We start from the raw sequence: 18,639 nt of genomic DNA, 5'->3' as shown, positions 1-18,639 counted from the left end.
AGCAAGATAAATGAAGGCTGAAAAAGGGAGAGTTTTTGTTGTTAGTTTAGTATTTGACTGCAAAGGACAATTGAATCGGATGGATGTTTTTTTTTTATGTTTTCCAAAACGTAGCTTAGAAGTGATTAAAACATCAGAAAAAAATCGAGCTCATATAGTGTTAGGGTAGAGAAAATCATTGATAAAATGTAAAGTTTTACTGAAAAAAAATTTTGATATTTATTCATAAGGTTATTGGGGTTATGAAATCTTAAAACTGTAAAATGAAAAAACGTATTTTTAATCTTAACATGAAAATCACCTTGCACTCAGATTAGTAAAACTATGACTCCATAAGTTCACAAACAAACCTGTGGTAAAAATATTTAATTACAAAATCTGATTTGTGTGCATAAGACTTGTTTGCTAGAAGCCAAAATTTGTAAAAATACACTTAACTACATTAAAAGTAAATATGTATAGTTTCATAATAACATGGTGGTTAAAAGTTAGGTCAAAATGACCTAGCCTGTATACAGAGAATTAATGAAGATGTAAAATTGAAGCTTTTAGTTATCTCTTGACATAGTTAACTTAATAATATCTTATATATATTAAGTAAATTATAAACATTTATAAAAACTACTGACTTACTCATATGCTTTTTATTGTAAATACATTTTATAAGTGGATTTCAATAAACACATTGGCTGTATTTAAGTTTTTTCTTGGGTACTTACCTTATCATTGTTTTCTAACTTTTTTTCCCTGGTTTCCCTTTCCCTCCCTCTTAACACTTTAGTGTCTGCTGTCTGTACCATTAGTTGTGTAGCAAGAAAGTCCTGTTGATTAAATTGAAAATCACATCAGCTCACTTGAATGTTTTTCTCACAAGTAATTATACATTTTAGATTTAAATTATTAATGCTATTTGTTAGCAATTGTAATTCTACTTGATAATCTTATTTAGTACTATAACATATATCAAAAACTTACTTACTGTAGAAGAACAGATTCAACATGGAGTAATTAAAAGTTATTGCACAACTAACTAGACTGTTATGGTAACAGTTGACAGGTAATGAAACTAGTTATTTGATATTTTGAAAAACAAGACCCAACCTTAAAATGAGCTAAAAACTGAAAAAACTAAAAGTTACTACTTTTACAGCCACCAATGAGTTCAATGTTCTTAAAATCTAGAGCAAATGAAAGAGCAAAAAACATTTATCTCATCAACTTGAAATCTACCCCCAAAAAAAGACAGAGAAAGTTCTACCTGAAATAGCTTATAAATATATATTAAGCAGTGTTAAGAAAAAATACATAATGGATACATGCTTACTGGGAAGTATGGACATTGAGTAAAACAGGTTACAAGATAACTGTGAAGTGTGGACATTGACAGTATAATGTTACATAATCATTATCTGGTATAGTCTCTGGCTATAGGAGATTACGTGCTGATTGGAAAGTACAAACACAAAGCAAAGAAATTAAATTCAAGTTGAAATAAGAAGACAGATATTACATACTTACACTGCTTAGGGGATTTTTCATAATGATTTATAATCATTTTAATGAAAACAACAAAGAAAGAGAAAAAATTCTACATGACAGCCATTGGTTGTATGTAGAATCATGTGCTTTTTTTAATTGTTATGAATGCTAGATGAGTGACTAGACACAAGGGGGTAAGAATAAAAAAACACTAGACAATATTCCTGCAGTTACTCCACAGGAATAAAATACAGACGATAAAAATATGTTCATTTTGTTAATCTTAGGTAATTGTAAGTGTACGATTGAAAATTTTGTTTTGCATGAAATAAAAGAATTAAAAATATGTTTTCTCCTTGGCAGTGTCTCTCTTAATTTACACATAAAGCTTGATATATATATATCATCATTCTCAAAATCAAACTATTTCACACATAAAGTAATTGCTTCATTTCAAATCATATACATATGTGAGATCTTTCACTAATATATATTTCCTTAGTTGTATGAAGAGTCCATAAAATATGGAAAAAAAAGTTTATAGTATCAAATTTTAGATACTGCTGTTAAAGTGAAAATTTTGCAAATTCCAATAAATTACAACCAAGATATGTGAATATACTAACCAATTTATGTCTTCTGTTGTGCTAGAATGAATTTTGAAAAATGATATATTTTGTGTTTTTTAAATACATTTTTCAGTCCTTGTACCTTTTCTACAATTCCTAGAATAATTAGATGTAACTGTGCTGGAGTAAAATTCTGGAAAACGAAGGTGTTCATCAGCTATGTTTAGAGTTTTTACATAATGTTCTTTCTTCAACAGTTCTCACTAATGATTCTTCCAACATTGATTGGATTTATTTTATTTTATTTGAAATGTTTTAAAATACTTCACATTTGGAACAGTGCTTTTGAAACTGTTCAGCCAGTAAAAGTAGGTAAAAATAGAATCTTGAAGCAGTTTTTAACAAATACAAACATGTTACAATTAACAGTTCAACTCCAAGCAATCTATGGAACATTTCTGCTACTTTTACTTTAATAACAATTGCCCATAAAATGAATGACAAGCGGCATATAAAAAGAAGAGTGTGTGACATGTTGCATAGTGATAATCATGAATTAACTACATCGTGAGTAAAAAGCAATAAAGTATTTCAGATTATGTTAAAATATTTAGCTCTGAAAATTAATGTCAAAACTAAATCTATTGAAAAAACAAAGGAAAAAGAGAGAGAGAACCAAAGGCTTATTTTATCTCTTAAATGTTTCTTATTGGTAAACACATTATAAAAAACTGTGTATTAAAACACATTCTATGGAGCACCTGTATGTGTTCCATGACTTCCTTTTGCATTTCAATGGCCATTACAAAGACATCATGATCAGAACTGTTATACATGATGGCATTCTGAAACATCAGCATCATATCTCTCTGGAATTCCAAAGTTGTCTTGATGATACCATTTTCTATGTTCTTCTTTATAGCTGAAAGGTCCATAGGTCTAAACAAATACAAACAGATGGGTGTTTAGAAAACTGAGCCACTTTTATCAATTATTCCTACAAAGCTAACATTTTCAACACAAATTTTCATGAAAACACTTAACTATAAGTCACAAGTATTTTCTTATTCATTATAACATTACTCTACTTGACTATTTTAAATTTTATATTAATTTTATAATCCTAAGTTGCTCATCAATGATACAAACTACATTAATATTTTTATACCTCTGTTACAGATAACTTTGTTTTCAGGTCAACTAAACATAAAACTCTTTATATGCAAGTTCCGTACCATCAAGTGGCCAGTAGGATCAACACTGAAGTATTTGTTTAGAAACTCATCAGTATGTGCTAACTTTGAAACTTTATTTGTCCCATTTTTATTAAATTATTTCTATTCCTGTTATTACGTTATAACATCACATGATTGAATTTAGTCACATGAATGGGTATTGGCATTATTCTGTTTATAAAAACCAAAAAAATTCATTTACTAAAATTAGTTTCAAAAACTATAAAAATACTTATTAGACCTATAATGTAATTAAATAGCTTGAACAATGTAAAAGTGTAAAATAAAGAGTGTAAAAATTGAAATGAAGAGAATATGCAACTTACAAATAGCATCAAGGTGTGAAGAGTAAGTAAGTTATAAAAATTATATAAGTTTTATTGTTATCATGATGATATTTTAAAATAATATAACTGTTAAGGTGTAAGTGAATTTAAAAAGTGTTTAAGTATATACAAATATATAGATATATACTGTTAGCCTTAGAATAACTATGTGTAATTGACTTCAAAACTATCTGAAAGTCAAACAGTTGAGTATAAATAACTTACACAAAATAAAATTCAAAGTAAGAACAATCTTTTTGCAAAAGTTGCCATGACTGAATTTTCAAAATTTTCAAACAGTGTAAAATTTCAACTATTACAAATAATACTAATATCTTTTAATATTATAAAACGTTTTATATGTCAAAGTGTAATGCAACCATCAGTGATCTAAAAATAGCAAGAATTAAAAATTCTGTTGCAAGGTGTCACTTCAGTGGAACTTTGGTTTGGTTTGCTCTGAATTTTGTACAAAGCTACACGAGGGATATCTACACTAGTCGTCCCTAATTTAGCAGTGATATACTAGAGGGAAGGCAGATAGTCGGCACCATCCACCGCCGACTCTTGGGCTATTCTTTTACCAAGAATAGTGGGATTGCCCATCACATGACTGAGATGGTGAGTATATTCATTGACAGGGATTTGAACCCACCACCCTCAGATTGCAAATCAAGCACCTTAATCACTTTGTGGAACTTTGGACAAAATAGACACATTAACTTTAATGGATTGCAACTACCTGTTGAAAGAAAAAGAAATTATGTTTAAATTTCTGTACCAAAGAAGGCCTGTTGGGAGAATCAAATAAAACAAAAAAGCTTAATGTTTTGAAAACTCTTTAACATGTAAATTACTTACAAAAATACTAAACTTGTTTTTGAAATTGGTCAATTAATTTGCAGTACATGAAAAATACCAATCTTATAAAGATGTGCATGACTATAACATCAATCTAACAAACTCTCACCTGTATACAATACTGTGGTAACCAGGTGCTACTTCATTTGTGACAGGCTGAAGAAAAACACTTGCATATCTGAAATATTAACTATCATTAATATTGACTCAAACAGTCAAAAGTAAGTATATAGTTAATAAAAACCATTGTGAAATGTGTATCTGAAATTAGGATCATAGAGAATAACTAGTATAACCAACTCATGATTACTTTCAACAACAATATGTATATAAACATGCGAGTATCTACTAACTGCATCTTGTAACTAATCACCATGATTGGTATACTTTTATGGTACTAGTTCTTAAAGAAAAATAGATAAGAACATTACACCACAACCAGGAACAGTAATGTACATTATCGAAGTAAAATGTGAATGAGTCATCAACATTCACGAATTAACTCTAAAGTAATATGAAAATGAAAGAAAATAAAAACAAAGAAGAGAGTACATATTATAAGATATTACTGATGAAACTTTTCTTTAATTTTTACATATTTTTCAGAAGTTAAAATTTTTCTTAGCTGAAAATGTATCTCAGATAGACATTCATCTCTCTGCACCACAAAGAACTGTTACTTTACATACACTTCCAGATAATTTCCTGCACGTGCCACAAGCCTTAAACAAAGCTCCCAACACTACATGTGCCAATGTGTATTGTGCCAGCCTATAATGTAATAATCATTACATTACAGACCTCCACCAATAGGAAAGTGACACATCCTGCATGTACAATAATTCCCATGAGCACTAATACATGAACACAGATTTATTCCTGAAAAAGCAAACTAAATGCACCAGACATTGGGAGGAAGTTTGGTGTTGAGAGGTGAGTATCTATCTGAAATACATATTCAGGTCAGGAAAATGTTAAATTCAGAAGTGCTACTCAATCCTCTGTACCACAAAGAGTTAGGATCCCAAACTGAAAATGGTGGAGGGGTTGGTGCAGAGAAATTACAAATATGAGCTTCTTCCTGAACAAACACTGAGTTTGACACCCATAAGGTGAGGGTGGGGGGTAGCCTAGTGTTACAACACTTGGTGGGAGACTGAATCCATCTCTTTACCCTATGTAGGAGGTAGAGCAAAACATATTGTTACGTCTCTGCTCATTTGTTAATTTCCGGTATAAATTCTTTCCGAGGAACTTCAGCGATACAAGTCCTTTCTTAAATAAAACTACTTTATTCTTTCTCGATACAACTTTGTAATACACAGAATTTCCGCCGTCACTTTAAACTAAACTAATTTTATTTTTGGGGATGGGAGACACACACACTTGGATTAATATTAAATACAAGCCTTATTTGAGCTTAATGTTCAAAATATGTATTATATAACCCACATATATATTGATAAATTGAACAATAACTTTTATAGAAATCTCTGGTTTGCTGCACTGCATATGGATGATGAAGATTTGCAAATTGAATATGTTGTGCTAACAAGTTTCTCTACTAAAGGCAAATAATAATACCAATAAAAATGATGTCATTGTACTAAAAGATATAGTATATATATAACTTTTTTCTTAAAGAATTAAATTAGTATATATATATATATAATACATTTCCTCCTGACTTTAAAAGGGGAGGATAAGCAACATAAAGCTAAATAAATGTTCTTTTCACCAAGAGCAATAGTATATTAAAAACTCGTGTTTTACATTAAACAGGAAATGATCATCCCACTTTCTAGTAGGTAGCACTATTAGCCAAGATCTGTCATTTGTTCACATGAGAATGTTCTTTTGTTCTTTTTTTTTTTTTTTGGTGACATAAATTTTATTTCTGTGGGAAGTCTTTGGCTTTTGGCTACTATTTTTTGTCACAAATACTGTATGCATTTGTACAGTTCTGCAACCCATGGTTAGACCTCTAAAAAACATTCTCACTGTTATAGCTGCACCAACTTTCTACATACCTTTCCTCTCACAACTGCGAGTTAATTACATTTATAATACATTCAACCCTATTCATAGATAAACATTAAGGAAAATGGATTTTATTTAACTTACTGGCTGGTCCATCATTTTTGCATTCACTCCCACTATATAGAATGTTTACTTGATAAAATACTTTGTTGTTAGGTAAAAAGTACTGTATAATAACAAATATCAAAAATCTGAGACACTAAAAAAATCTATGTTAAATTATTGACTCCTTAATGTGTCTCAGCCAGCAGAATGTTAATTAATATACTCTATATTTTAGAATATTATACTTCTGTTCTTATGAACATTCTCTGTAACATACACACACTTGTATTTAAGAAAACTTAGCGTACAGTATGTGACAAAACTATACAGATAGGTCATCTACCAGATTTATCAGTTATACTTAAAAAGTTTTATATCATGAATTTGAAAGTAGCACCGAACTGATTCCATAAAACATAATACAACAGACTATATCACAGTTACAACAATCATTTGTGCAAATCAACTTCTCTAAAAATTAATCAAATCATTTACAATTTAATTCAAACACTTTTAAATTAAGTTCTTTTTATAAAGACCTTCATGCATGTGGAAATTCAGACATGCATTCTTTGGTCTTCAAGTCCACAGACCAAACCTATGTGCAACTAATCAAAGGAAAAACTTTTTGCACTATCACAAATAATATTTTGGCAAAGAGCACCAGAATATTTCCCTAATATAAACTCTCATTTACATAAAGTGTAAAAAGCAACAAATGAAACAATATATACACACACATTATTTTAAACGTACTTATGGTTTGCTGCTGCACGCCACACTAACATAATAGCTTTCTTCCAAACTTTGTAGTCTCGCTGGCTTTCAACATCCTCTCTGGAAAAAAAATTTACACTTTATTTATTTTTTTCAAACAGTGACAACCTAATAAGCAACTGTATGTATGTGTGTAAAGAAAGATAAAGTAAAAAGGCTGATATTCTACAATTTGAATAGCAGTGTGTGACATAAGCACATATGTAATATTACACCTGCAAACATATTTCTCTCAACTTGTCCATAGTGATTCGATATCAGAGATGTGCAAAAATACCCTTTTAGATCTACCTGCTATTTTTACACACCTCTGATTTTGAGCCACAATGGACAAATTAAGAGAAACATAGAAAAAGAAAACCTCTGCAGTTGACTTGTTTTTAAACAACTTTTAGGCCTATTGGTTTTCCAATATTTCACAGGCTTTTGGCATTTAAGACCATAATCAGCAAACATGTTAACTTGCTTAACATAAATTCTATTCTTCAGGTTATAATGTTCTTCTGGGTAGCACAACATATAAAAATTCCCTGTATTGCAATAAATAATAACTGGTAACAGGGGATTGAAATGTGAAGCTGAAGAGTACAAAAGATTTAAGGAAAATGTTCTTTACAAATTCTTTATTTCTTACACTCCAAGACACCAAATCTATACCTTTTCCTTCTAATCAAACTTTTAAAGAACATAGAAAATGAAAATCTCATACTTTATAAAAACATTAACATAAAAGAAGAGAAAACTCACAAATCTAGTATCATGGCTGTTATTTAGATTTGAATGCCCACCTCATGGCAACTTTACACACACAAATAGATACAAAGATATATCCTGCCACATGTTGTGTAACATTACCTCTGTGGCTAATTTTTATATTATTGAAATAATGAAATACAAAAGAAATGTCTTATGTTCCTGATAACTTTTACAAATGTGACTGATTGCTCCTGAAAATGGGTCCAGACTTTGATGGGATGTGAAGAATTAGTCTGAACTAAGGAAAACTCTGAAAGTAAAGGACTTAAGGATTCAAGAGATACAAACAATTAATTGTGATATTATTTTACATATAAACGGTACATGCTACCTTAACTGATAATAGTTTTGAATATAATACAAATATTGGTACCTACAGAAATCCAGATTAAAAGGAATTCACCTTAATGGTAGTTAAAGAGTGAGTGATATAATAATTAACTTCAGCATCACATGTAATATGATATTTTCATTACTGTTTAACATACCAAACTATGGCAGGGGAACTCCCTATTAAACGTGCATAACTAAACTACGTATAACAGTAAAGGTCAATCAGTAATTTATGAATATGTTTCACAAGTACATAACCATTAAGAAATCCAGAGATATTTAAATACCGGTGAATGAGTTTTAAAGACAAAGGTTTTAAACTAGTGGCTTAACCACATACCAGAAAATCAAGTGGATATTTTATGAAAACTTTCAAATTTCAGTTGATTTACCACCAAGGAGTTTGGAATTACACCTACAGTGATAATGTTTGACTCTTGAAGATTTCAAGCAAGTTTTCCCATGTGTATCTACGTATTGAACATAATTAACTGGTTGTATTTTTTCTTCAGTTTTATGATCTATAATGTAAAAACACAATAGAAATACATATTCTAATGCATTACTAAATTACATAAATGCATCAGTTGGGTACTATCAATGTTAACAGTTTTCATCTATAAAACTACCCAAAATAACTGTTCGGGCACATTTAAAGTCAGTAATGAAAAACAAACTTTTGTACGTACCTGTATCTGACCTTTGTATATCCAAAAACATAATAATAAACAACAGTTAAGATTTTTGAAATAAAAAACAAACTTCTAAAGTGGTTAAAGCTAACCAAAATCATGTGCAATTTCTTTCTTTTTATTTTAGTGCTAAATGAATATTTGCAGTGTATTTCCAATTTTGTACTTGAATACATTTTTTTGACCAAAAAGACTATGAAATTATGAGCGTGTTTAATTAAACAAATGACTATCAGAAGTGCAGTTATTGTTTCTGATATTTGTTCTGTTCTGATTCATATGAAACGGTGGGTTTTAGAATCTCCAATACAAATTGTCATAAAATACAAAACAGTTTAACTTATTAATTAATAAGAGAAACATGTTTGTATGTGAAATGAAACTGTAACAATACATTCTATATTCCTACAAACAAAGTACACATTTGAACTGCATTTCTTATTATGTTAATGTAGTTTACAGATGTACTACGAACTGGAATGTCTATAGGTGCAAGGGATACGCCGTGTACATGCAATATATATATATGCGAGTACATGTAAGCCTGTAGAAATCTCACCTCACCAAAGTAATAGTTTCATACTCACTAAAAGTAGCTTTTATGCCAGAAATTTGTTGTAGCAGAACAATTACAACTTTAAAACCTACACTTCATACTGAACTCCTGATCAATCAGAATTAAATTGATCATTCATTTCTAATCCCAACTTTTCTGATAAACAATTAAGAATTTAACCCTTCTAGTTATCTTGTCCACATAACTGACCCATTTATTCTATTTCCTTTCTGTGTGCTTGACTCACTCATTTTTATGGCCTAATAATGAAGAGAGATTACACTGAGGGTGTTTTTCTTTGGTGAATTTTTGTTGATGGTAATGAATATCCAGCTATCCCCAAGAACCTGAGTGCTTACCTGATGTTCAGTCTCACAGAAACAGAACTGAAAGATGAGAACAAACAGCTCACTGATATCAAACATAAGAATCTAGCCAAAGCCATGAATGGTCTAGCACCAGGCCTCCACTTCTCCAGCTAACCACCTGTTGGCTGCCAAGCCACTAAGTGTGTCTGTTATAAAGACAACACCAGAAGTGGCTATGGAATGCAGCTTAACTACAGCAAAGTCTCAGACATCCACATCCAAGATGATGTTGACATCAATCAAATCAAAGCCAGTGGAGATGACCCAACATCAAAAGAGGACTGTCAGGTGTCCTATCAGAGAGTGCATTGTTACAAATAAAACACTGCCAGCACTAAATTTACTTCACTTTTGATGGGATCACTACATCTCAACAAGTCAAACAAAACCTTCCAAGAGCTAAAATCCAAGCAGATATCTCTCAAGCCTAGGAGGGTTTGAATTTGTCAACTTCAATGTCCACTCTATCATGCAGACTGCTGAGATCCAATCCAACAACATCAGTAGGTATCAACAAAGGAGCTTCAATGTCCATGGCACAGTACTTTCAACAAGAACCCAAGCTAGAGATCCCAATGAGAGCATACACTAAGGTTACCAAGCAGTACACCCTACCCCAACTAGTCATATTTAAAGGACATTGCCAAGTCTATGTAATCCAAAGTTTGGCCTTTCTAGAAGTGAGAGAAAGATAAGCAGTTCAAATGGGAGAAACCACCTTCAAAACTTGAAGATTGAGATCAAAGCTGTTCCTGCCAAAAGCATTATTTGCCATATGATCACAGCCATCTGAAAGTAAACTGCTGTCACGACTCCAGTAAGAATGATTGCAGGCTCTGATTTAGCTTCGTGATTTTTATCCACCACCCTTCCAATAAGTACAAACATAACATAAATTACTTATTGTAATATTGTCATCACTCAGATAAAACATAATTTTCATAGCCTTCAATTTTGTTTGGTTACAGAGCCATCAAATAGAAAATCAGACCTTTCACAATTTGTTAATAGTTCTCTCTTACGTTTAATTCTATATTATCTATAACCAATATAAAGCCAAGGTTTTCATCTATCAAATGAGATTTTATATAACATTGTTTTCTGAACAGAGAATTGTCAATTTCCCTTTTAGTACAAGCTTCATTCCCATGGGAAAGATAATGACTAGCTTGGATGAATTTGTAACGTTGCATAATTAGAAAGCCAGAAAACTTTTTTCATGTTATTCTATGTTCTTTGGTGCATTATTTAATTAAATAAAAATTATTTAGCTCTTTACTATCATTAGTATAAGAAAAGTAGGGTTAAGTGTCATTGGCAATCAACAGAAAAAGAAGATTTGGGTAAGTACTTTATTTCTTGTTTTTCATGTTTATCCTTTATTTATTATTACAAAAATAACTAAAATGTAAAAATAAGGATCTCTTTAGGGTAGGTAAGGTTAGATTAGGTAAAATAAATAATAATATAATATAAATGTTTCACAAGGGCAAACAGTTTGAAGGTTTATTGTGTGTTTTATTCTGATTTGAAATTAAAGGGTCCCATTTTGTATTCTAGATTTGACATTAAGTGTTTGTTATATTTTGTGCTTCTAATCTTAAACAATGCATTTTGACATCTTAATCCAATTTTAGAAAGATTTATTCTGTTTTGCATTTCAAATTTTTTTTATGGGGGATTATTTTATATTATTATTGCTTGTATACAAAAGGCCATTGTACTGTACTGTATTTAATTTGATTCTGTGTAGTAATATTGATCTTAATTTATGATCTTTTATACAAGGTTATGTTACATTTTACTTGTATTTCTTGTTGTGTAAGTATTTTACATGGATGAGAATAAGTTGCACCAGTTTTTTTAAGTAATATGTAAGTTTATTTCACTGAATTTCAAATTTTAAAATTAGAGATGGCCAGTGATGGCCTGAGGACAAAGAAGAGAACAAATATGTGATACTTGGACATACTAAGTGTTTTTTGCCTCCTTTATTTAGTAAAGTGAACTCTTGAAGTTCACCTAAGTTTTTCAAAATTTTCATATATACATGTTTATGTAGATTTAACAATAAACACTGCTAAAGGAATATTACTAAATTCCTTTCACCCCAGTTACCTATTGTTCTGACAGCATTATTCTATATCATGTATATTTTATCATGTGAAAGATTATGTTCAGTAGAACATATTGTGTAAAAGTAGACATTGATATTTTACAATGGCAAAACAGGTGATGCTTCTGTATTATCTCATCTATTATTTTCCAACTGGAATGATCAACAATGATGTAGTTGACTATTCGAAAGAATTCAAATTTTGGGTCTTTTTTTGTAATTCATTGCACTTTTGTCCTGTGTGCTAACTCTTTGATCAGAATCAACAGTGATGCAGTTAGTGCAAGCATTCTGAAAATGATAGTATTGTATAACTGAGTATATATGTTTTTTATTTCAGTCTGGAACAGACTTCTACAGATTTTACATAGAGATTTGCAGATTCTTTGGAGGGCTTTTAATCTCAGGTAAAAGTGCTGTCCTTCATCTGACATACTTATTAGTTTGGATTGTTTTGTGTGTTAAATAAAGATTGTTTTTATTGTGTTGTTCACTGTTTCCTTTTTTTTTCTCATAACTCTGTCAGAAGCACAAGTATTTAGTTTAATTATGTACTACATTTTATGCTCAAATATCTTATTATTTACAGGTTCTATTAAATCTGTTGAAGAAACCAGTTTATACAGAAGTACTAGATTAACAGAAATATATAAAAACACATGTACATGTGTCTCTAACATATATTATGAATGACTATGAGCATCTGATAAAATATTTTTACTCTAATATTGCATTAGTAAAATGCTGAAGTTTCTATCTATTCTCAGTCATATAAATTACCCTTTTGTTTTATATAAACTTCTTCAGATATAAAAAGGTCATGTATATCAGTGTATTTCATTACTCTCTGTACAATTGTTTCATAAGAATTTTGGAAATGTTTTGTGACTGAGACTTTTAACTTGATGGTTACAGTAGTCGAAACATTGCCTATTTGATATGTTTTCTCCACCAAAGCCTGTACGTGACATGACAAAATATGAACAAATGGAGGACAAAGAATTATTAGCATGAAGTTACAAATAACGTTTAGACACAGAAATGAAGGATAAAACACCCCTACCCTTGTGATGTAGAAGAGGGACTATTTGGAACAGAATCACTGACAGATGATGGTGCTTTGGATTTAGTATCTGAGAGAAGTTCTTCAATTGGCAATTCCTCCTTCATATCCATATCTTGAGAAGATAATGCACTTTTTCCATCTTCATCTGGTTCTTGTTTAATTATTCGCTTTTCCTTCCCATCCAATAGTTTGGAGGCTTCATGTTTTACTTGGCTTATCTTTTGTTCAGTATCTGTTTTTGATTCAGGTTTAGGTTGAGGAAGAGGATATTTTCGAGGGCGGCCAGGACCTCGCTTCACTGAAATTGTTTTTTTACACAATGTTAGTGATCAACTGCCTTATGATAAATGTTTAACATTCATTAATCTTATTCCAAAACTCTGAAGGCTAGGATAAATCCTTTTTAATAAAATTAGCATAAACTAATCTCATTTATAAATCTCACCCAAATATACATTACTCTTATGGAATGTCTAGAAAAACTAATTTTAACCATAAATAGAGCAATCTGCAGACAATTAACAAAGAGTGATTTGTAAGTGTAATTATATTTATTGTAAAAACATAACATGTTTCAACAGTACCTTAGTCTGTCTACATTAGGTATGACAAAAAAAATTAACATGCAATTGATGATTGGTAATATAGGGTTTACAGATTAAAGGCACACTGTCAGGTGAGAGTATTAGAATTTTATATAAGAGAGAGAAGGAAACATTAAGAAAATATATTCAGCCAAGATTGCTAATGTTTCCACTCTTAAAGTTTAATGCTAAATCACCTGCTTTTATAATTTCAATATGTTCTAAATAACCACATTATTTGTATTTTAGAGTTGATGTAGGAGAGAAATTTTGTTCCATAATATCTTATGACCAGATTTGAATTGATGACACGTTGGGGCAGATTTTTTCATATTCTCTTCTACACATGTGATGTTGGTGTTCTTAGCATTTCATTTCCAAAGAACGAGATGTTTGTCCAATTTTTTTTTTTACCACAGTCAGATTAGATTATAAATTTGTCCTTTTGTAGTACTTGCTTTAAAGCTCGGCATGGCCAGGTGGTTATGGCGCTTGACTCGCAATCTAAGGATCGCAGGTTTGAATCCCCATCCCACCAAACATGTTCTACCTTTCAGCCGTGGGGGTATTATAATGTGATGGTTAATCACACTATTTGTTGGTAAAAGAGTAGCTCAAAAGGTGGCAGTGGGTGGTGATGACTAGCCGCATTCTCTCTAGTCTTTCACTGCTAAATTAGGGATGGCTAGCTCAACTAGCCCTCGTGTAGCTTTGCACGAAATCCAAAAACAAACTTGTTTTAAATCAGGTTCTAAGATACTTATTCTATGTGAAGAATTAAATATGAATTTTGAACCTTGGAACAAAATTTCTGTCCTACATTAGCTCAAAAATTAAAAAGTAAAATAATGTGACTGTTCAAAAATTATAAAAGCAGGTGATTTTATTCTTAAACTCTGACAGTGGTCTTGGTAACATCAGCAAACCTTGGCTAAGTTTATACACTTAGTATTTCTTTCCAATGCTTGACTTCACTTATAAACCTCACTTGTAAAATTTTAACACTTTAATGTGACAGCATTTCTTTGATCTATAAATCTTGTATTTCCTTGTAACATAAGTATATAAACTTTGTAGCTTTATTTCTTATTATACCTGAAGAAAGACCAAGGTACTATCAAAACATTTAGTATCTTTTATTTTCTACAGTAAATATTTTGCTTAAAAATTTTAGTTTGTTAATTTATTACTGTGTTAATATAACATGCTTCCCTACACAAGAAACAAAAACAAATGCTATTTCACTCAACCTGGTGGACAGTCATTAAATGACAGCTAAAAGCAAGCCAAGTTAATTAGAGAAAAGTAGAACAAGCTCACAATTTGAAAAGGGAATAGGATGGGTGTTAAATCCAGTAAGTTAACATTTTCGTATACTGAAATGATATTTTTGATAATACTTACCTCCACTCACACTTTAACTTTTTCCCAATAAAAGTTTCTCTTCTCTGCCCATCCAAGCATTGTCACGAATCTTATCTTGCTTGCTCCAACTTTTACACCCCACTATATTGGACATAGCGATATAAATCTTGTGATTCTCTCCACCTACGTCAATACGCCCCTATATCAGATCCATATATACGCTCCTCGTTATTACTTCCAAATTAACAGACCAAGAACCAGTCATTTTGTGGGGAGGAAGGGTGGGAGAGAGGAGGTAAGTATTATCAGAAATGCATTTTTGGTATAAGAAAATGTTAACTTCTGAAACACACTTACTAACTTTAGCTAGAATCCCACATTAACATGGTGAAGGGTCCGGTAAGGACAAGCTCCACACAGAAAGCATCTGCATAGAAAAAAGGTTTGCAAAAATGAAATATAGTAATAGCACAACAGTGGGGCCCACCTACTTCTGGAACAGGTATGCTCTTTGCCTGGACAACATTAAATCCAATTTTTGAGCAGTAAAGGCCAACCAACCATAGAAGCAAAAACCTAACCTCTTTAGAAGAACATGAATTAGTCCAGGCCCCAACCAGGCAGATGAGGTCCCATGTCTTGTCCTTGGAATTAATTATAGGGCTGTGGACCCAAAATGAGATCCAAGATGTAGTGCCTAGGCCATGTGGAGCACTGTATATTTTGGTTTGGTTTAGTAATGTGATATTATTGGAACCCAACCTGAAAGTTACAGAATGTTGTATGTCGAGCTACTGTAATTATGAAGAGTAGACAAGCAACACCAAAGTGGACAAATCCTCTCTTCTTCATGAAGAAGTGCAATTTGCAACAAATCAAACTTAGAATTACAGGATCTGTCACGTCTCACTCAACCTAATACAAAGAGAGATTGCCTGATCTTGGATTATGATACAAAATCCTAACTCCTCAACCTGAGAGGCAAGGCAATACCTCCTGCTCTCGAAATTACAAGGAAAATGTGGAACAAATGAAGTCCAACCAATGGCACTGGATGTGATGTTCCGTATGCAGAATTACAAATAGTTGAGGATCCTCTTGCATGATCATCAAAATAAAGAGAATGACCCAAAAGAAGGGCCATGCACAACCCAACTGGATAGCAAAGAATCGTCTCTAAACCAGAATTACAAGGAGGTTCACACATAGGCTGGTTTTGCTTCTACCATACATATGGGAAAATCATCCAGGGTTATTGGTAGGAGTGCACCCAGCTTCACCCTCTTCTCCTTGAGTGGAATAATGAGTACAAGCATCACTCAGGAATAACAAACCTCCAACCACCACTCCAGTGACTGGAAACTAGGAGTGGTAAGGACTCCTATGTTCCACTAGGTGAGAACTTGGGAAGGGAGGTACTCACGTTGGGAAGTCCCGAGAAACAATTCTCCAGAGATAGTGCAATAGGTGAATCACGTTCCTTATTTTGAAAAGAAAAAGACTCTGATTTATTCAAACTATGGATCAGCAGGAATGGTCAAAATCCCCTTAAGCTTTACTCATGATAATCCTCAAGTGGTGGTTCAGTAGTGTATTTGTTCTTGTGTTATAATTGTGTACCACCAAGAAAGTGCACAAGATGGTCTTATGGAACACCCCATCTCAACAAACGTGTTGCTACCAGAAAAATTATTGACTGGTTGACTGGTAGCTAGTGCAGATTTGGAAATAAGCATACCTGACAAGGCAACACCTGCCACAGAATGGTATCCCAATGAAAATGATGAGAGTCCCTGAAAAAGAAAACACAATAGAAATGAAGTCACTCACCTCTGTTACAAATGAGCCAGGGCATGGAGAATAGCCATGGGGGGTAGCTGAAAATCTTCCAAGGAGGCAACTGCCAAATCATGTAAATAACATAAATGTATTAGTTGTGGTCCATATACCAACCTCTACAATCTTCTCTGGAAGGCAAAGCAACCGAGCCACCACGGACATTAAAATACAGTGAATTTGACAAGATGAGACCCGAAGAAGTCTCCATCCCTCCAATGAAAGCCCAGAGTAGGAAATATGCACCAACTGATGAACCCAACCTGTCAAAGTGACAGAGGAAAAGTCACATGACACCTTAGGATCCCAATGGATAAACAAATGGTGACATGAACCCCAAAACCCTTCAGTACCCGTAACAGAACACTGAAGAGCCCGAACTGGGCATAAAAGACGATCCGGATCCAAGCGTTCATAAAATGGGAAATGGAGGATAGATGAATAGGAGAGAAAGTTTTATACCCTTCTTTAGGCACTGAAGTTTTGGAAAGAAAAGACCCATTGGGATACAACAAAACATAAGTGGAATGGTAAAGAATCCTGTGAACATGAATCTCAAATGAAGACCTGTCCCCTCCTGGCTGAGAGCATCTATGCCAAAAGCCAGAGGGTTTAAGGACAGGAGACCAGAAGAATGGGAGCTGGGTATTCCAGTGAGTGGTGAAAGTAACGAACTGAAGTATCCTGAAACAAGAGCAGATCCAACAAAAACTTGTGGATGAAGCATTCATTCTGTGGGAATAACTCCGTTGGGATGAGAGAACTGATCGGGCACTAAGTTCATAACTTGGAACATGACAAACAAGGAGAACAATCTAAGGATTGTGGGCCCAAAAGAGAAGATACAATGTCTGAAAATCGAGAGACCCGGAGTGAGTGTCCCTTGCTTGGAAATTTAGGAGACCACCGTGGAATTGTCTGAGTGAAGCATTACCACCTTCCCTCACAACAATGCAAGAGTCCAAGACATAGCTCATAGAACTGCTAGAAGCTCTAAAAGATTGATGTGGAGAGAAGATTCCTCTTCTCTCCAGAGGCCTTGAATTTCATATCCCCTACACAAGCTCCTCATCCCTGGAGAGAACTATCCGTGAAAAGATGTATCTCAGGAAATGGGGGTGGGAGAGAGAGATCTACTGTCATGTTGTCCCTGTACAACCATCAGCCAAGATCAAGTGGACTGGAAGCCAATAGGGTCACTGGACAATCCAGTACATCTTTGCAAATGTTCCAATAGTCCTGTAACAGCCACTGAAAGGAATGCATATGGGTCCAACCACAAGGAATGAGTGGTTCCAAGGATGCCAACATCCCCAAAAGAGAACAAACTGCACACACCAGTGGAAAAGGAGACAACAATATTAGAAGAATGGCTCATTCCATAGAGGAGAAAGTTAGGCTTGACTGAGACATGAATTTAAAAATACCCCTAAATGGATAAGGTACTGTGTAGGAGTAAGAATAGACTTCTCTGTTTGGATGAAAAACCCAGCTCTTGCAGCTTTAAATAAAAGAGCTCGAGTGTGAAGCTCTGCTAAGTGTCAGGAAGGAGCAAGAAAAATCCAGTTGTTCATATAATATTGAGTGTGAATGCTCATTGACTGAAGATGACTTGAAAAGGATCTGACTATATGG

General features: G+C 32.8%; 1 protein-coding gene across 2 annotated transcripts in view; it reads right to left on the bottom strand.

Annotated features, from left to right (window-relative positions):
* The window catches only part of LOC106459773 (bromodomain-containing protein 8-like), a 106,433-nt gene that overhangs the window by 8,703 nt on the left and 79,091 nt on the right, over nt 1-18,639 (bottom strand). For both annotated transcript variants that reach the window (XM_022386316.1, XM_013919429.2), the window contains 5 exons: nt 13,217-13,517; nt 7,312-7,392; nt 4,580-4,648; nt 2,810-2,987; nt 720-821 (listed from right to left, as the gene is read on the bottom strand). In XM_022386316.1, coding sequence (XP_022242024.1) covers nt 720-821; nt 2,810-2,987; nt 4,580-4,648; nt 7,312-7,392; nt 13,217-13,517 — 731 coding nt within the window. The remainder of the gene's footprint in view (nt 1-719; nt 822-2,809; nt 2,988-4,579; nt 4,649-7,311; nt 7,393-13,216; nt 13,518-18,639) is intronic.

The sequence above is a fragment of the Limulus polyphemus genome, unplaced genomic scaffold (assembly GCF_000517525.1).
Source record: "Limulus polyphemus unplaced genomic scaffold, Limulus_polyphemus-2.1.2 Scaffold659, whole genome shotgun sequence".
NCBI lineage: Eukaryota > Metazoa > Arthropoda > Merostomata > Xiphosura > Limulidae > Limulus > Limulus polyphemus.
This window is presented reverse-complemented; position numbering and strand designations above follow the sequence as displayed.